Source organism: Channa argus, chromosome 7 (genome assembly GCF_033026475.1).
Source record: "Channa argus isolate prfri chromosome 7, Channa argus male v1.0, whole genome shotgun sequence".
Classification (NCBI taxonomy): Eukaryota; Metazoa; Chordata; class Actinopteri; order Anabantiformes; family Channidae; genus Channa; species Channa argus.
The window spans coordinates 17,640,858-17,657,068 of NC_090203.1; the positions used below are offsets into that span (position 1 = coordinate 17,640,858).

General features: G+C 37.1%; 3 protein-coding genes across 13 annotated transcripts in view; all 3 read right to left on the reverse strand.

Moving 5' to 3' along the window:
- The window catches only part of cabz01093075.1, a 32,527-nt gene extending 18,694 nt beyond the window's left edge, over positions 1-13,833 (reverse strand). The window contains exon 1 of the mRNA XM_067511947.1: positions 13,597-13,833. The gene's annotated coding sequence lies outside the window, so the exon portion shown is untranslated. The remainder of the gene's footprint in view (positions 1-13,596) is intronic.
- Positions 365-4,899, reverse strand: LOC137131114 (C-C chemokine receptor type 4-like). 9 transcript variants are annotated; one of them, XR_010914946.1, is made up of 6 exons: positions 4,764-4,899; positions 4,078-4,202; positions 3,707-3,879; positions 3,158-3,401; positions 908-994; positions 365-803 (listed from the first exon to the last, which is right to left on the reverse strand). XR_010914946.1 is itself a non-coding variant. In XM_067511962.1 (6 exons), the coding sequence occupies exons 1-6, from the start codon at positions 4,844-4,846 to the stop codon at positions 789-791; spliced, it is 738 nt and encodes a 245-aa protein (XP_067368063.1). In that variant the 5' UTR covers positions 4,847-4,899; the 3' UTR covers positions 365-788. The 9 variants fall into 9 exon arrangements, 8 of the variants coding, with proteins under 8 accessions (XP_067368063.1, XP_067368065.1, XP_067368069.1 ...); XM_067511962.1 differs by having other exon boundaries at positions 3,147-3,401; XM_067511964.1 differs by lacking the exon at positions 908-994.
- Positions 5,816-13,580, reverse strand: LOC137131113 (C-C chemokine receptor type 1-like). 3 transcript variants are annotated; one of them, XM_067511957.1, is made up of 4 exons: positions 13,413-13,580; positions 10,147-10,303; positions 9,086-9,241; positions 5,816-7,227 (listed from the first exon to the last, which is right to left on the reverse strand). In XM_067511957.1, the coding sequence occupies exons 2-4, from the start codon at positions 10,151-10,153 to the stop codon at positions 6,314-6,316; spliced, it is 1,077 nt and encodes a 358-aa protein (XP_067368058.1). In that variant the 5' UTR covers positions 10,154-10,303; positions 13,413-13,580; the 3' UTR covers positions 5,816-6,313. The 3 variants fall into 3 exon arrangements, with proteins under 3 accessions (XP_067368058.1, XP_067368059.1, XP_067368060.1); XM_067511958.1 differs by lacking the exon at positions 13,413-13,580 and adding an exon at positions 10,739-13,386; XM_067511959.1 differs by lacking the exons at positions 9,086-9,241; positions 10,147-10,303; positions 13,413-13,580 and adding an exon at positions 7,627-9,074.
- Positions 13,834-16,211: the final 2,378 nt, after the last annotated feature.

The window sequence follows — 16,211 nt, forward strand, 5'->3', positions numbered from 1 at the left end:
AGAAGTTGACACTGCTCGAGTGAAAATCAGCCAGGGAGTCGTGGAGGCGGAGGGGGGAGTGAAGATTATATCAAGTGGATTTGACAAGTAATTCTGTCCTTATAAATGACTCGGTAAGATTGTTTTGCCTAAAGGACCTTTAAACTAAAAATGTTGAGCAGGTATCCGCCATTGTGTCGTTGGTCGTTAAGCTAGTTAGCTAGTTTTAAGGCTTGTTTGTAACGTTTTCTCAGGTCACACTGGATTCATCTGCGCACTGTCGCTTGTCTGACCCGTTACAGAAAATACGACAGTGTTCGTTATTCACCAGAAACAGGTTGTTTTACAGAATGAACGTTGTGTAACAAATAAATGACACAATAAATGATATAAAAGCGTTTTATTCACTGTATACTTCCAAGTGCAGTAACTTCCTCTTAGTGGCTGTTGATCTATACTAACAAATGTTGATCTATTCTACCAAGATCTGAGGAGAAAATGGGCAATGTGGGTGTGAGTGCCAGTTAGCCTTCTAAAACCATGTACTTTTCTGTCACTCAACAGTGATACTGTTCCTTTTTTCTTCCATAACTTTCATCATGGTAATACTATACAGAGTATTACAAATTAACAATAAAACCTTTATTTGAAAAAAAAAAACAACAAGAACAAGAACAATAACAAGTATATATGTATGTCTCTGTGTTTGTGTACATGAGTGTCTGTGTGTGTGTGTTAATGTACATATGTGTGTTTATGTCTGTGTTCCATTATTGTAGGCCTGGTGAACAGCAGGAGAGCACAGGTCTTCACTTTGATGTATCCTAATAAAAACACAAAATATATTATTTTCTCTATATATGTAGGAGTTAATATCATGCTTTATTGCCTAATCAGGCATCCAACTCCCATCCACTTCCTGATCCACCTCTTTTTCTTTCTGGGTTAAAACCACCAATTTCAACCCTTCTTCTGCCAAGCCGTCAAAAATGATCTTCTCTTCTGTGTTATTAGCCTAAGAAATGAAGCAATTTGTGACAGAGAAATAGAGATGTAGAATAAGGCTATTTATATTTATTTTATATTTATTCAGTACGTAAAATTTAACAATGTGCCGTTGTATTAACAGAGAAACAGGTAGATACAGTGAAAAAAAAAAAACAACTTATGGTGGTGAATGGGGTCCTGCACCCCTTTCGCCCATATGCCCCATAATTTTTAATCCTTAGGTGTTTTTGTTTTACCGAGGCCCCTTATCTCAAGTCCTCCAAGGCTGCCTCTCACCACAGGGCCAATTTGGCCTCTGCCCCCCGTCCGTTCACAACAATAATCTCCCTAAGGGGGATACACCCCTGTTTTGACAGTATGTTACTGACCTAAACATAGATCAGAAGTTATTCTTCTAAAAGTTGCAGTGATCTTAAGTTGATAAGGTGTTTGTGTGTAGGGGTGTGATCATTACCATAACATAATTAAAACAAACGTACTCTACTCAGTCTCCCCGTGACTGTCACAAGGTCATTGGTGTCAGTTTCAGCAAATTATTCTAATTCTATATCTTTTGAGGAAGGGAACAGCATCTCCCCAGCCTGGACTTTCACCTCTCCTGGGAAGGAAAGGTTGACCTACAAGAGGCATATTAATTGTAATTGAAGAACGCTTTAGATTACAGTCCTTGACTTACACGGTAAGTACAGCGAACTTACTGTGTACTTATTAGTAACAATGGTGTACCTCCAAAGAAAACCTATCTGTAACACTATAGATAACAGCCCGTGACTTACAGGGTAACATGATACCTTTCATAATAAGTGTGAATATTTATGATGTAACTGCTTTGTAACTACAAATAAGTGCAAGAGGCTCAATTTTAAATTACTGCCCTCATTTGTTGTACCCAATGTATAACAACATGTAACAATTGGGTTTATATTTATTGGTTTTTGTTTTTTTACAAAATGCAATTTTGATTTTAGTTTTATTACCTCAAAGCATGGAAACCAATTTAAATCAGTTGAACTTTAATTTTCTAAACAAGTTACTGATAAGTTGGGGCGACTGTGGCATAGGAAGGTAGAGTGGTCGTCCACTAATATCGCAGTTGTTGGTTCAATCCCTGGCTCCTTTGGTACTGTGAAGGTACACCATTGTTACTAATAAGTAAACTGTAAGTTCGCTATACTTACCCTCTAAGTGGAGGGCTATAATCTAAGGTGTTACTGAAATTTGGTCATTTATTTGTCTTTCATGTATGTGTTTGTGTACCTTTATTGTTTCTTTAAAAGAAACACATGTAACTTTGAGCAAACTTGGCTTTGGTCAAGAGTATGGTTTAGAAGACATCTGTGAACAAAACACACACCTGTATATTACCTAATTTTATGGCCTTGACCACTTAAGTAAGTACCCCTACAAAATCTAATGCAATCCAATACAGTAGCTCTGCCATAAATTCTACCTATCATTCTCAATAAAAAATAAACTAAAATTTGAAAAATGTATGATGAAAGGCTTTTATATTGAAAGTGGGTCAGTATTGTCAAGTGATGCTGCAACATGAACCCTTTGTATCATAACCACTAGGATCAGCAGAGTGTTGCATTAACTTCCTTATTTTTGCATGAAACATTAGCTTGTACTCCCTGCTACTAAACTGAGGTCTGATCTCTTCCCCAGTTAAGTGATGTAAATATAGGTTGTCATGGGGACACCATGACACACAAGAGGTAATCCTTACACACTCACACTATCTTAGTCACAGTAAAATAATATAAGTTGCTGTTTGTGATTGAGCAGGTTAATGCTCTCAGCATTTCTTACACCAATGACTATACTACTGTCCACTGTAGCTGTGACGATTGCAATAAAACCTTAACAACAAAACACTGAGTAAAAGATAAAGATTTTCCAAACAAAGAAGTGTCCAGTGCAGTACACTGCAGCTGATTTTCAATTGCTGTTAAATAAATGTATATCACCCAGAATAATGCAGTTGTAACTTTGCAGCCTGATTCAGTTACATGTTAACACACTATGGTTAATATCAGTTTCACAGCTTTGTGAAACTGATATTTGTGAAACTTTTTGGAGTTTCTTGACTTGGACAACACAATGAGGATTTTCACATAGCAGAAAATCATGATGGGAAGGCACACAAAAAGACCCACTGTGTTCTCACTGAAGTTTCGCAGCATCTTCCAAAACCTTTGACTGTCCTCTGGGTAGAGTGGCTGGCACTGGGAGCTGTTGTCATTTTGCATCTCCAACGTGGCAAATATCACCTGAGGTATTGCCATGATGATAGATATAACCCAGACAGTGATGCTAGCTGTGATCCCATAGCGAAGTGTCCGGGCTCGCATAGCCAGGTAACGATCAACGCTCATGAGGGTCACAAATAAAGTCCCACTGTAGAAGCCCAGCTGTTCAGATGAGCAAGGAGGAAGCAAAGTTAGTAGAGGATACGACAAAAAAATTACCTGATCTCATCTCAACGACAAAAAGTTACCTGATCTCATCTTGTTTGTCGGCAGATACATTGTAAACACAACTTGTGTGTGTGTGTGTTTATTTCTTATTTCTTATTAATATAAACTGTCTTCTGTATGTGGTCAGTGGTGTGATAGTTAAAACTGTTTTACAGGCATGGGTTCAGCTCCAGCAGCCTTCCTATGTGAATTTGAGTTTTGTTGTGTCAATAAAAAGAACAATTTAAAAATAACCACACCTGATATACTCCTGTTATCAGTTTGCATGACACAAGGTCCTGAAAACTGTAGACCCATATGGGAAGGGATACAGCCAGTACCAAGTCAGACAGGGCCAGGTTGAGAAGGCATACATCCGTCATAGTTTTCAGCTTCATGTATCGGAGGAGAACCCACAGAACTGTGATGTTACCTGGAAAAATCATTTTCAATAATTAGCCATTGTTTCTTAGTTTTTAGTTATTTCCAGTGGAAACCTGTAGTACAGAACAGCTGATGGTATGTAACTTGTGAATACATCACTTTAAACTACTGTAAATGAGTAAAGCGCAACTATGTATCGGGATCATGATGCATATTTCTTTTTGTCATCCGGACTGTTTGAACATACCTAGCACACCTAGACAAAACAGCATGTAGTGAAGAATGGCAGTCTCTGGAGCGTGGCTCTGTTCACAGTTGTCCATATAATCGTAGCCATAATCAGTTGTAGAATTCTCTGACATGTTCATACTGCTGTATGAAGGGAACAGAACATTTTAGGGATTCCTTTGGTTTGACTCAGTAGTACAAAATAACTACTGCAAAGACAGAAAAAGGGAACCAGGACAGAATCATGCAGTCATCATACTAACAAAACAATTCAATAAATACCTGAATTATCCTCAATAAAATCAATACGAAGTCAATCGTGGAACCTTACATACAAGGTAAATTGACATTCGGTGTGTTACATTTCCGAATTAAAGCTTAAACACAAAGATTAAACCCAACACAAATCTAAGATGATCTGTTATCAACCTTAAAGTATTCAGTGGAAAGAACAAAAAACTGGAGAATCAATAAACAGTCACAAACTCTCTGTATGGGTTAATTTAGCTTTTCACAAAACCCCGTCATTGCCTTTCACTTTCGCCGTAAATGGTGCAGTCTCTGCCCTCATACTACTCTCTACTACATACCATACAGTAGGTAACCAACAGGAAAAACATTTTGATTACTAATCCAAATAATTAGAAGTCATGAATAACCAGCTGGCACAATCATTGTTGTAAAAATAAATTTGAAATTACTTACTCAATCAATAATGAGATAATTTGACTCCTGATTGTATTTTCTTGTCCTAGAGAAGAAAATTCAAACAAAAATCTTTCCTTCATTTGCTAAATTGGAAGATTTGAAAAAGCCTGTCTTCACTCACACAGTGTGTTTCTACTCTTTATTATGATAAGCACAGTGTTCCACACCATCTTCCTAACTGAACACCACATGTTGCACAAAGTTAATTTGTACATAGAAACTTCAAGAAAGGAAGAACTCTTGAAAAGCATTCGTTTCTAAATGTGAGAGGACTCATTGATAATAGTGGATTTCCCTGCCCTTTGAGAAAAACTTTTCAGATACAGTCATCGTGTAGTGAGTCATACCTAAAAAGCTTCTGTAACAAACATTTTGAATTTTAACTGCTGCTATTTCAAACCTAAAAACAAATAAGCAGCAAACATAACAATCTTAAATTTCGACTTATCTCTCAATGAATGTCAAAAACTCCTTCCAAACGTGGTCATAATGAAATTCATGTGATCTCCTTTAAACCACATCTCAAACCCCCCCCCACCCTAAAATGGAGTATTTAGCACTACGTAAAATAATAAGATAAAATTAAATTCATCATTAAAGATCATCTGGAATATGAATATGTTTGAATATGTTTGTGTTTAATGGGAAATTAATGTCCTTGTGCTTTCTCCCTAAATAAAGCTCTGTTACCGAAAATCTAATTTGGTTTGTGATGACCTTCAAAATTACCCTTTGGAGCTGAATGCAAGTGGTTCTAACATTTTAAGGGAATCAACCTGCTGTTGTTACAAGGAATCGTCCATACAGGGAGAGTGAGAAAAAGCTGAATGAGTCAACTCTCTACTTTTCAGAAAATGAACAATGCACAGCACCTCAACTTATCTTAGTGCACTAATTAAGTGTTTGTGGTACATTGTTCGATATCTAAGTTGAAGAACCCAGTACATGACAATCATTTTGAATAAGTGCATGATGTGTTGACTTGTATGTTAATTATCATAAGAAAACTACTAACAAACATTGTTTGGTACTCATGTCAGAAATAATGATGAAAACAACACTTTAATGCTCACTACATTAAGCCATAGCACAAAACAGGAAAAACATCAACCAATGAGCAATAGACATCTACGTATAGTATATGTTGTATATATCTGTATTTGTTTGTTTTTTACAAAAATAGACAAAGAAATAAAATATGTAATATATTGTAAATGTGGACATAACATAACATTGGAAAAATACATATAAATGGTGCTTGATGACGAGCCAGAGTTAGTAGGTATAGACAGATATTGCTAATGAATCCTAATTTCTCGAATAAAAACTGAAAAATCACCCCCCCCAAAAAAATACACCATGAACCAGATGACATTTCTATATGCGCTATTAACCCATTTTTCCCAATCCTGGTCGAATAGGACCCCTGCTCTGATAGCTTTCCAACTAATCCTGCACAGCAGTGGCTTGAAAAAATATTGGGATAGTTGGAAAACAAACAAAGCATGGTTCCTCATGGACCATGAGTGAAAACCTCCACCTGCAAGCTACATGGCAAAATTGGATGTGTTCTCTGAGGACCTGGACACAACTGAGCTTTTCCTGTATGAACTATCTGATACATTTCCTGGGAATGGAATTTGGAGCCAAGGGATGCACTTATTCAGAAGCTGCATGGCCCGATTCATAAACTTCTGTCTGACAAAGGCATATATTATAGGGTTCAGACAGCAATGAATGTAAGCAATGGTCTCAGTCACTGCTACTGACAGCCTTAAATTTTTATCCCAGATGCATGGATCACCATACTGCAGTTTGTCTTCATGTGTCAGAAATCTCAAGAACACTGAAATGTTATATGGGGCCCAGCACAAGAAAAAGACAACCACTATAGCCACGATCAGCTTGACAACACGGTGCTTCTTTACAGTCCTCATGTTCACCAGTGTGGGGATGATCCTAGCGTAGCAAGCCACCATCACTAACAGGGGAACCACAAGACCCAGTAAATTTGTTGTAATGGGCTTATAACGCTTCCATCCAGCATCATCTGGTGAGTCACTACAACTCAGAGTACCCGTCTCATTTGATGCTTTTGAGAGGATAAAACTTGGTAAGGAGACTAACACACTGACTAGCCAAACAACTGAGGTCACAACAAACCCTGCCCTCAAAGTGCGATATCTTGCCACCGAGTGGGCATGTACGATGACCACGTAGCGGTCCAGTGTCATGACGATCAAGAGGAAAATGCTGCTGAAATACCCAGTGTTGTGGCAGCCAGACACCAAACGGCACATAAAGTTTCCAAAAGTCCATTCACCGACTGCTGAGTAGTGACAGTAGAAAGGCAATGTGAGCACGAAGACGATGTCAGAGACAGCCAGGTTGAAAAGGTAGATGTCTGTCAGGTTGGTTTGGTTACGGTGCTTCATCAGGACTACCACCACTAGCCCGTTACCTTGGGAAAAGAAAAAAAAGCTTAAATCTTTTGCAGAAAAAATACATCAAACACACACATACACACAGTCTGGTTTTTATAACTTTATTGACTTACATTCATTTCCTGGAGACTTACTCTAACCATATCCACTATTTGCCTAACCCGAACCCTTAACCATTTTACAACAGCACACAATACCAGGTTACCAGAGTGACATGCATCAGCCAATGCTATGCATATGGTGTCAAATTCTGGGTCTTGAGGGCTGCAGCCCTGCTTGTTTTCAAACTATGGCTACACTACCGACTTCTAATGAAATCGATCAGATGCTTTCACCCAATCAAAAGCTAAATGATAAAGGTTGTGCGGGGATAGTTACTTAACTCATTCAACAAGGCAACCTGACCTCAAACATACCCTAATCTTAAATCAAGTCATCACAGTATTATTCATTGATTTCCTCATGGGGTCCTGTGGCATGTGGGGCGACTGTGGCGCAGGAGGTAGAACCAATCCCCCAGTTGCTGGTTCCATCTCCGGCTCCTCTTGCCACACGTCGAAGGGTCCTTTAGCAAGACACTGAAGCCCTACTTAGTTGTTCCTAGTGAGTGTTGGCCAGTTGCATAGCGGCTCCCCCACTGGTGTGTGTGTGTGTCTGATTGTGAGTCCAAAGTGCTTTGAGTACCAATAGGTAGAAAAGCGCTATATAAATGCAGTCAATTTACTATTTATTTTTTGTGCACACAAGGAGGGTAATGTCCCCAAAGTCAAATTCAAGTAATGTGAGTAATATCCTGCACAAATACACATACTCACAGTCATCTCTCACTATACTTGTGTAGACTCTTGTGACAAAATGTTTTCCTCAGCCCCATACCCCAACCCTAACCATCACAGCTAAATGCCTAACCCCTAACTCTGAGCCTTAGCACTCAAAAATCAATTTGAAGGATGACCAGCCAAACTGTCCTCAGAACAAAACAGAACGTGTCAACACAGGAAGTAAAAATATGCACACACACATTTTTATCCTAATATGCTCATGAGTGTGTTTACATGTACTTTAGTAATAAAGTCATAGCTGGCTTTCTATGAAAAGCTGGTTTCCTAACTGTTATGTAAAAGGGAAAGGTGGTTTGCAAAATTGGGGTAGAACTTTAGGGAAACCTGATTACTTCTCCTGTTGTTTTCTTTGCCATGTATACGTGTAACCATGTTTCTAATTGGCTTTCTCTAATAATGCATGTGCATAACAAAGGGCTGCAGACAGGTAAATAGCTAGATAAAAGACTTGAGTAATGTAGAGCTCATTAATGAAGCGACACTGCCTTGTTTTTATATCAAAGTCCACCCAAAGTCCGCTGCAATGTGAAAATAAGATAAAGTCTAAATTTGACTATGGATTTCTTAGGTGGTAGTTGTGTATTAGCTGTTTGGCTCTGTCCTTTCCTCTTTCTTACCCTGTAGCCATCCCTCAGCAGAGACTCAAACACATCCAAAAGATAAAAGAAAGAAGGACAGAAAGAAAGAAAGGAAGAAAATTAATCAAAAAGTTGTGCTTTATATCTCTATAGATTAAAATCTGTTAGCAATGCTGCCAAAATAAGTCGGAGGTGAATAACAAATCAGATTACTCTGCTGCTGCATGTATACAAACATTTCTAGTAACCAGATTTCTAATGTGCATGTAAAACCCATTCCTGATTACCACAGAAAACTGCTTTCTCTGACTAAACTGGTTACCTACGTTCTTTGAAGTTGTGTGTACCAGCCAACATGTTCTTACAAGTATGGTATCAAAACAAAATTTGACCACGTGAGGACATATAACAAACACACATATAGACACACACACACACTTACACACGAAACCTACCTAGAAAGCCGAGGACGAAAACCAAGCTATAAACAGTGGGCAGAAACACTTTTCCAAAGTTCTTCATGGTCCCGGTTTCACAGGGACTGAAGTCTGTATCATTGAAGTCTTCATCATAGTAGGCAGCATAAGGGGATTCGGTGAAGTTGTCATTATCTACAGACAAAGATTTATCTCATCAATTACAGCAGTTAAATTTATTTTTGTGCCTAGATAAATAATTCCTGTGGAATAGGACATAATGTCATATTTCAACATTGTGAGCACCACAAAAATCCCATTAAACTCTTCACCTTATTGATTCGACAGAGGTGAAACTTAAATAAAATTAATGTATAAAATAAATGTAAAACAATCTTTCTACAAATAAAAACAACACAATCTCCATGCCAGTGAGAAAATATGCTGATTTGTGATTTAGGTGAATCACCCTTCAATGTCACCGGAGAAGCCGAAAGGACAAAAAAAACCTTTCAATGTCAGAGGATAGTATGGGTTATTATGCCACCTCCTGGTCTTCGGAGGCTTTGACTAATTTGTTTGAAACATTTTCCAAGTCTGCACATTCATCAACAAAGGACAGACAAAATAATGTATATATTGGATTTGGGGAAAAAAGTCTTTGAATCTGCTTGTGATTATACAGTTGCCAACATATGACATTAGATTCTAAGTAATGAGAATCTTATACTTAAATACACAATATCCATCATATCCCGGATTATTTCAACTTGGAACAACAAAGTCTAATACATAAACTTTGAGGGTGCAGTTTGCTGACAACACAAAGATTGTAATGTAAAGTTCCATTAAAAGACATAATTACACAGGATAACTACACAAAATTTGCAATTTATTAATTTTTACACTAATGTAAAATAAATACTATATAATAATAAATAATATAAACTATAATCTATGCTTTAAAAATGTTTTTTTATTTAAACAGAAAATAGACATCCTGCCAGAAAAGCTACATTAATGTGTTAAGCCAGAAACATCAAACAAATATCATTTTCAAGTGTATAGATATTCCAAAAATTGTTTTAAAATGTACTCACATGACATTGTGACACTTGAGTGATGTCTGTTCCGCTCAGGTAAAGGTGGCAGTCAGGTAATAAATGGTTCTTGTTTGCTTTTGTCTGTCTGGATCTTTATGGCTGTGAAGTTCCCACATGTACAAAGATGACTAACTGTCTTTAAGTCAGCAGTCCCCTAATAATGAGCAGCACAGACATAGAAATGCAGATGTTGTTTCCTGTACGTCCCTAAGTGTGACAGAGATCCTTATCTCAGGCCACAGTTCACACTTCAAGTGAAAATACATGCATGTGATCATAAAAATTAGATTTGCAGACATTTATATGAAATAAATGAAAATGTAATTTGTAATTTGTTCAGTTGTCATGAGAAGTTTTTAGTTTTATGTCATAATGATTCACAGTTAAAGAAAAGTTGGCACACTTTAAGAAAATAAGTATTACTGCGTTGGCAAAATGTAATGTAGACAGATCTATTAAAATCAGCTAAATATTTGTTTGGATCCTGAATAATTAATAAAGTATCTGAGTCTCTGTCAGATAATAATAGTATGTTCAAAATGCAGTTGGTGTCTGTGTGGTAATATCACACTTGCTAAAGGACACTAACCTATTTTAAGCAGCGTGTGTGTTCCTGTTTCATCCGTTGTAAATATATGTGTTTGTCTTCTTCTTCTTCTTCTCCTTTATTTATTCTTCTTCCTTCTCTTCCTAATTTACTGTTATTATTACTTTACTATAATCTGCCCCTCTTTATTTACTATGCAGGAACAAACCTAATGTAAACTATCAAACATAAGTGTTACAACAGAGTGGTATGTAAGTGACCTCTGGTGCTGGTAATTTACACAAGCAGCACCATGTTCCAGCCCACAATTTTTCAGTATTTTTCACTTCTTTACAACACTGAATCATATTTGATTTGTAGGAGTTGGCATCAGTTATTGTTTTTGTGTGGGACAGGATGAGTCTCCCAGAGATCTTGGCAACACGGGTCAGAGTGTCAGGCCGTTCACACCACTGACAGGCTTCGCTTATCAGAGTATAGAGGAACTTGAATGCATAAATTTTCGAATTTTCTCCATTTTTGAAAAAACAACAAAAACAAAAAAACATCACATACTAGTAATCCAAAACACGATAAAAAATTACACTATTTATTTAGTTGTTGTGGAAAATAATACAATCTTAAACATTTGGACGAGACAGTTTATCAGCCTGGAGGAAATTCAACACATTCCTCAAAATGGAACAGCTTCATCTCAGGAATGTTGGTTGGCTTCCTTTAAGGTACTTGACGTTACAAGAAAACATTTAAGAGGGAGGCAAATTCTGCTTTAACCTGCGTATGTATGTATGTATGTATGTCCCTTGCGCACAGAGATTCCTCCTGATACTTTGAATCTTTTATACTCAGTCATGTTAATGACCTGTTGCCAGTTAACCTGATTAGTTGTCAAATGCTCCTTCATTTTTTTATTCATTTGCATCAATTACTTTTTCAGCCATTTGTTGAACCTCTTCAAACTTTTTAGAGATGTGTTGCAGTAATCAAATTCAAAATGAGCTAATATTTTCCACGAAATGGTAAAATTTCTCGGTTTCAACATCTAGTGTGTTGTTTATGTTCTATTGTGAATAAAATATGGGTTTATAAGATTTATAAATCATTGCATTCTGTTTTTATTTACGTTTTACACATCATCCCAACTTTTTTTGAATTGGGGTTGCATGTATGTATATGTTTATGTATATATGAATGTGTGTATCAATCGACCTATCGATCTACAATATATTGAAATCTTGTGTATTAAATGTTCCCTGTAATTTTAGCAAGTAAAAGTGAGTCCCCCTTTTGTTCATCTCTGTGATATTAAACACCAATATTTTGCATCCATAGGTAGCAATCATGCAAGCAGTCTGCAAGCAGCAAGTGCCAAAAGCATAAAAGACTACAAATACAGCCTACTATCTATAAAGGTAAACAATGCTGGATTTAAATCACTTGGTCATTTCTACAAGATTTACAGTCGTGCGCATGATGCATAAGTACATTTACAAGTATAGTGCACCACGGTATGGGGGTACAGTATAATGATGCACCCATAGCACTTGTACGTTAGACCATTAGACGGAATTTCCCTTAAGGGTCAACTGACAGCTTGTACCAAGATGAGGGAAGGAGTATAAATAGAAAAAAACAAACTTTGTTGACTTGTCATTTCAATGATCAAACTGCAAATGCTTTATCAAATTCATGCAACTAATGTTCTAGACTTGTCCGTTGTGTCTTACATTTCCAGAAGCTAATGTCATGTTGATCAAATGTATTCTACTGGTTTAGTGTTGACTGCAAATATGTGCTGAATTGATGAATCGCTCCGAGGTCAGTCTTGACTGTCACTAATGTGACAACATAGTGACAACAACTAAGCATCAACCAATGATCAAACATTTCTAAAAAACAGCTCAGAGGAACTTCCAGTTGATGAGGTACTGCATATAGACAGAGCACAGCACAATATTCTCAATAGATTACCTCCGATCATGAGATCATGAATCCTTCATGAGTTTCTCAAAGTAAATATTGATATCAGTGAATATGTCAGTGACATCAGAAAGACAAGAAAAAACATCCATCTGTAACTGCTTATCCTGTTTAGGGTCCCAGGAGGGGGCTGGAGCCAGTCACAGAGTGAGCGGCGGAAAACACCCTGCACAGCCTGCCAGACATACACACACAGCACTTTCAACAGAGTCCTCAATTCTTATTACACTTTTGTTAGTGAAAGAGAAGGGGTTCTTAGGAGGAAGGATTTGGGATATTCTCATTTTAATGGTATTATCTTCCTTGACACAGCTTTGCACTAACTGTGGCAGACACCAGTGCAATTCTTCAAACCAGATGAAAACCAGATGCAGTTTTGAGTTCAGTGTCCAACAATGCTACTTCTACCCAGGAGTTTAGAGCAGGATATCTTTGAAAGAAGCATATCTGCCAAAACTGGAGTATGTTCCGAAAGTGAGAAGCCAAGTGATGCTTGAAAGATAACTTACAGTTGCAACCAAAATCAAGTTAACAATATTTGGTGATAAAAAGACAACAAAACCAGGAAAGAAAATTCATTCTTAGAAAATTCCCCCGGACCATAAGTTGACCTTGAGCTCACCACATTCCAGCTGAGCACACGATTATCAAAAGTTATTTAACTTAAAAAAACAGTTATACCCTTTCACTATAATAAGCTACTACAAACAAATGGAAAGTAAAAAGAGCATCTTACAATGTAATCTTGCAGTCCAGTTTTTTTGTAATCAAAACCGATGTCATTGCTATTTGCAGCTCATCCACCCACAACAGAAACGGTACTAAAACAGTACTAGGCTAGAAAACAGTACTAGCCAGGCAGATGATACAGAAACATAAAACAGTGTGTGTGTGTGTGTGAGTTGCAGGTTAAGTCTTACCTTGATATGTCTACTAGGGAATGACTGTTACTGCCACAGAGAGCACAGTGATTTTAAAGAGGGCTGCACCAAGGTCGACTTCCAAGGAAATAAAAAAATGAAAAACATGACCTAATAAAAACAATGGCAGACCAATCCTGTTTTTTCCAACTCCCAAATATCTTAAATGTTTAAGTAAAACTAAAGTTGTTTCTGCGATGCAGAAAATGCATGCACTTTTTAAAGTATACAACTTTACTGAGGAATGTTTTATGTGTGGATCTCTTTCTATGTTTATTGGATAGTGGATCCAAGGGTTCGCCACAAGTCGAAGTGCTGCATACCAGATAGCTTTGTCACATAGCAAAAAGCTAAGTACAAAAACATCTAGATGATTCATCAAAATTAAAAAGGAACATATTAAATTCAGTTGTTTCTTTGGATCTGATCAGGTTCATGAACACATGTCAGTTTTGAGGAGATCTAAACTATATTACTTATACATAATGTAACTGAGAGAAGGTGTCTCTGTTAGGATAATAACTTTTTATTTTAATTTAACTTATAGGTTTTGAGCACTTTGTCAGTTTTAGCTTTATTCTGGAACTTGATGCCACCTTATGTTTCTCCACAGTTTCAGTTATTCAAAAACAAGGGCTGCAATAGGGGTATGTTTCTTTTATTATATGACTGTCTCTGTGATGTTAGTCAGTGCTGTTGTGCAGAAAATCTAAAATTCTTCATTGATTTAACAACTGATTGATAACCCATCCCATGGAAATCTCACTAGCAAGGGTATTATTCACGAGTGTGAGCCGCAGCGAGATGGAACGCAAAGTTAAGAGGATGTTTAACTTTAGCAAGTTAATTTGATTGTCTTTAAAATTCTCTCCTTTGATCATAAAGTCATCACACAATTGTAGTATTGTAAGTATCTTTATCATTCTCCTTTAAAAGCAAAGTATAATTCTGAAACTCTCTATAATACATTCCTTAAAGCCATAATGTTGATGAGGCACCAGAGACTGTGGTTAGGTGTCTTGTAACTTGTTTATATGCTGTTGTTTAGGAAAGTCTTCTGCACTCCATTATGAATACATACTGTATACACATGTTTTTGTGTTTTTTTATGCCATAAGAGTCATACATCATCATAAATGTCAACAAATTGTCAGATTTAGCCAATTACAGCTGTTGGTCTTGTCAGGAGCACCTGTACTGATCCTGTCCAGCCCTGATGGTTCTGCTTTGTCTTTTTGATGCTTTTTATGACAATCCATTCTCATGGCTTATGGTTATGCAGGATACCCTTTAACAGCTTTGAGTGCTGCTGCTTTAGCGTGTCAGTACACAGACTGGAGAGATGAACATTTAATTCACAGTTCACAAGGCTAAAAAACTGGAGAGGAAAGTTTATTAGCATTCACATTACCTACAAGAAAACCATTCATTCCTTGAAATTAACTTTATACTTAACTTCAATTGTGTCCAACCTTTATAAACACAACCAGCCTCTGCAATAACCTCATGTCTAGAATTAGCTAGAGCTAGATTTAGGGTTGATTTAGTCGATAAAATCTACGAGATTTAAGAGATGCCTTTTCCAGTGTGGTAACTAGGGACAACGCCTCATGAAAGTCAGCAGTGCTCTAAAAATAGGCAATACTAAATTAAAATGCATTGTTTCCTTAGAAGTGTGTACATTGTTTCCTGTTCATACTGCAAACTTGAAGACTAGCACATGAAATAAAAAATGTTTTGGCATAAGACATTGAAGTCATGGCTCTCTCTGTACTGCAACAGTTTAGCTATTCTCAGGTGTAATTTTTACAATATATTAATATAAAATGAAAGAATGATAACATGTTCAAAGATGTCAAGTTGGTGTTAGCTACAGCTCTTAGAGTGTTTTTTTTTAAAAAAAGCTTGATTACCACCAAAGGGTTTTTTTCTAAAAATAATTAATTAGTGCGTTATATAGTCTAAAAGATGTTGACCTGTACCCTGTTTCAGACAATTCCAATGGGCTTGTTCTTGTTTCTATCCAATATCCAATTTCCACAATACTGTGTGAGGTAGACTTTTCCAGTGATGTGCGAGTGACCTCTTGTGGTGGGTACTGATATCTTATCCGAGCAGAATATCACAAAGCATGCCGGGAGAAATGGTTTGAATTCCCATCATGGAAATTCTGATAGTTGCACAGAAGAACTTTGCCGTTGTTATATAATTTTGATATCTGTTGACATTGAGCTTGCAACTCTGCTTGTAGCCTACTTGCATGTTTATGCCGTCGGACATGTCCAGCACAGTCTGTCATGTCCATCGGGCGATCAGTGAAATTCCAATGAGGAGGATGGTTAACTTGAGATCTGCTGACGAAGGCGGATCGTTAGGTTACACAGATGCATGCGCACAGAACAGGAAACCACGAACGACTGCCTTAACATACAGCCTAACTGCACGTATATACACGAATATGTGCAGCTGTGCCCCCATCAGATACGTTTTTAATAGTTTCTATAGCAGTGATACGTATGTGAGCAAGTCGAAGATACAAGGAGGAAAAGGAAGTATTCACCCTTAATTTAAAATCACTTTATAAAGTCTTATTTTGAAACGCAGAGCCGGATGTA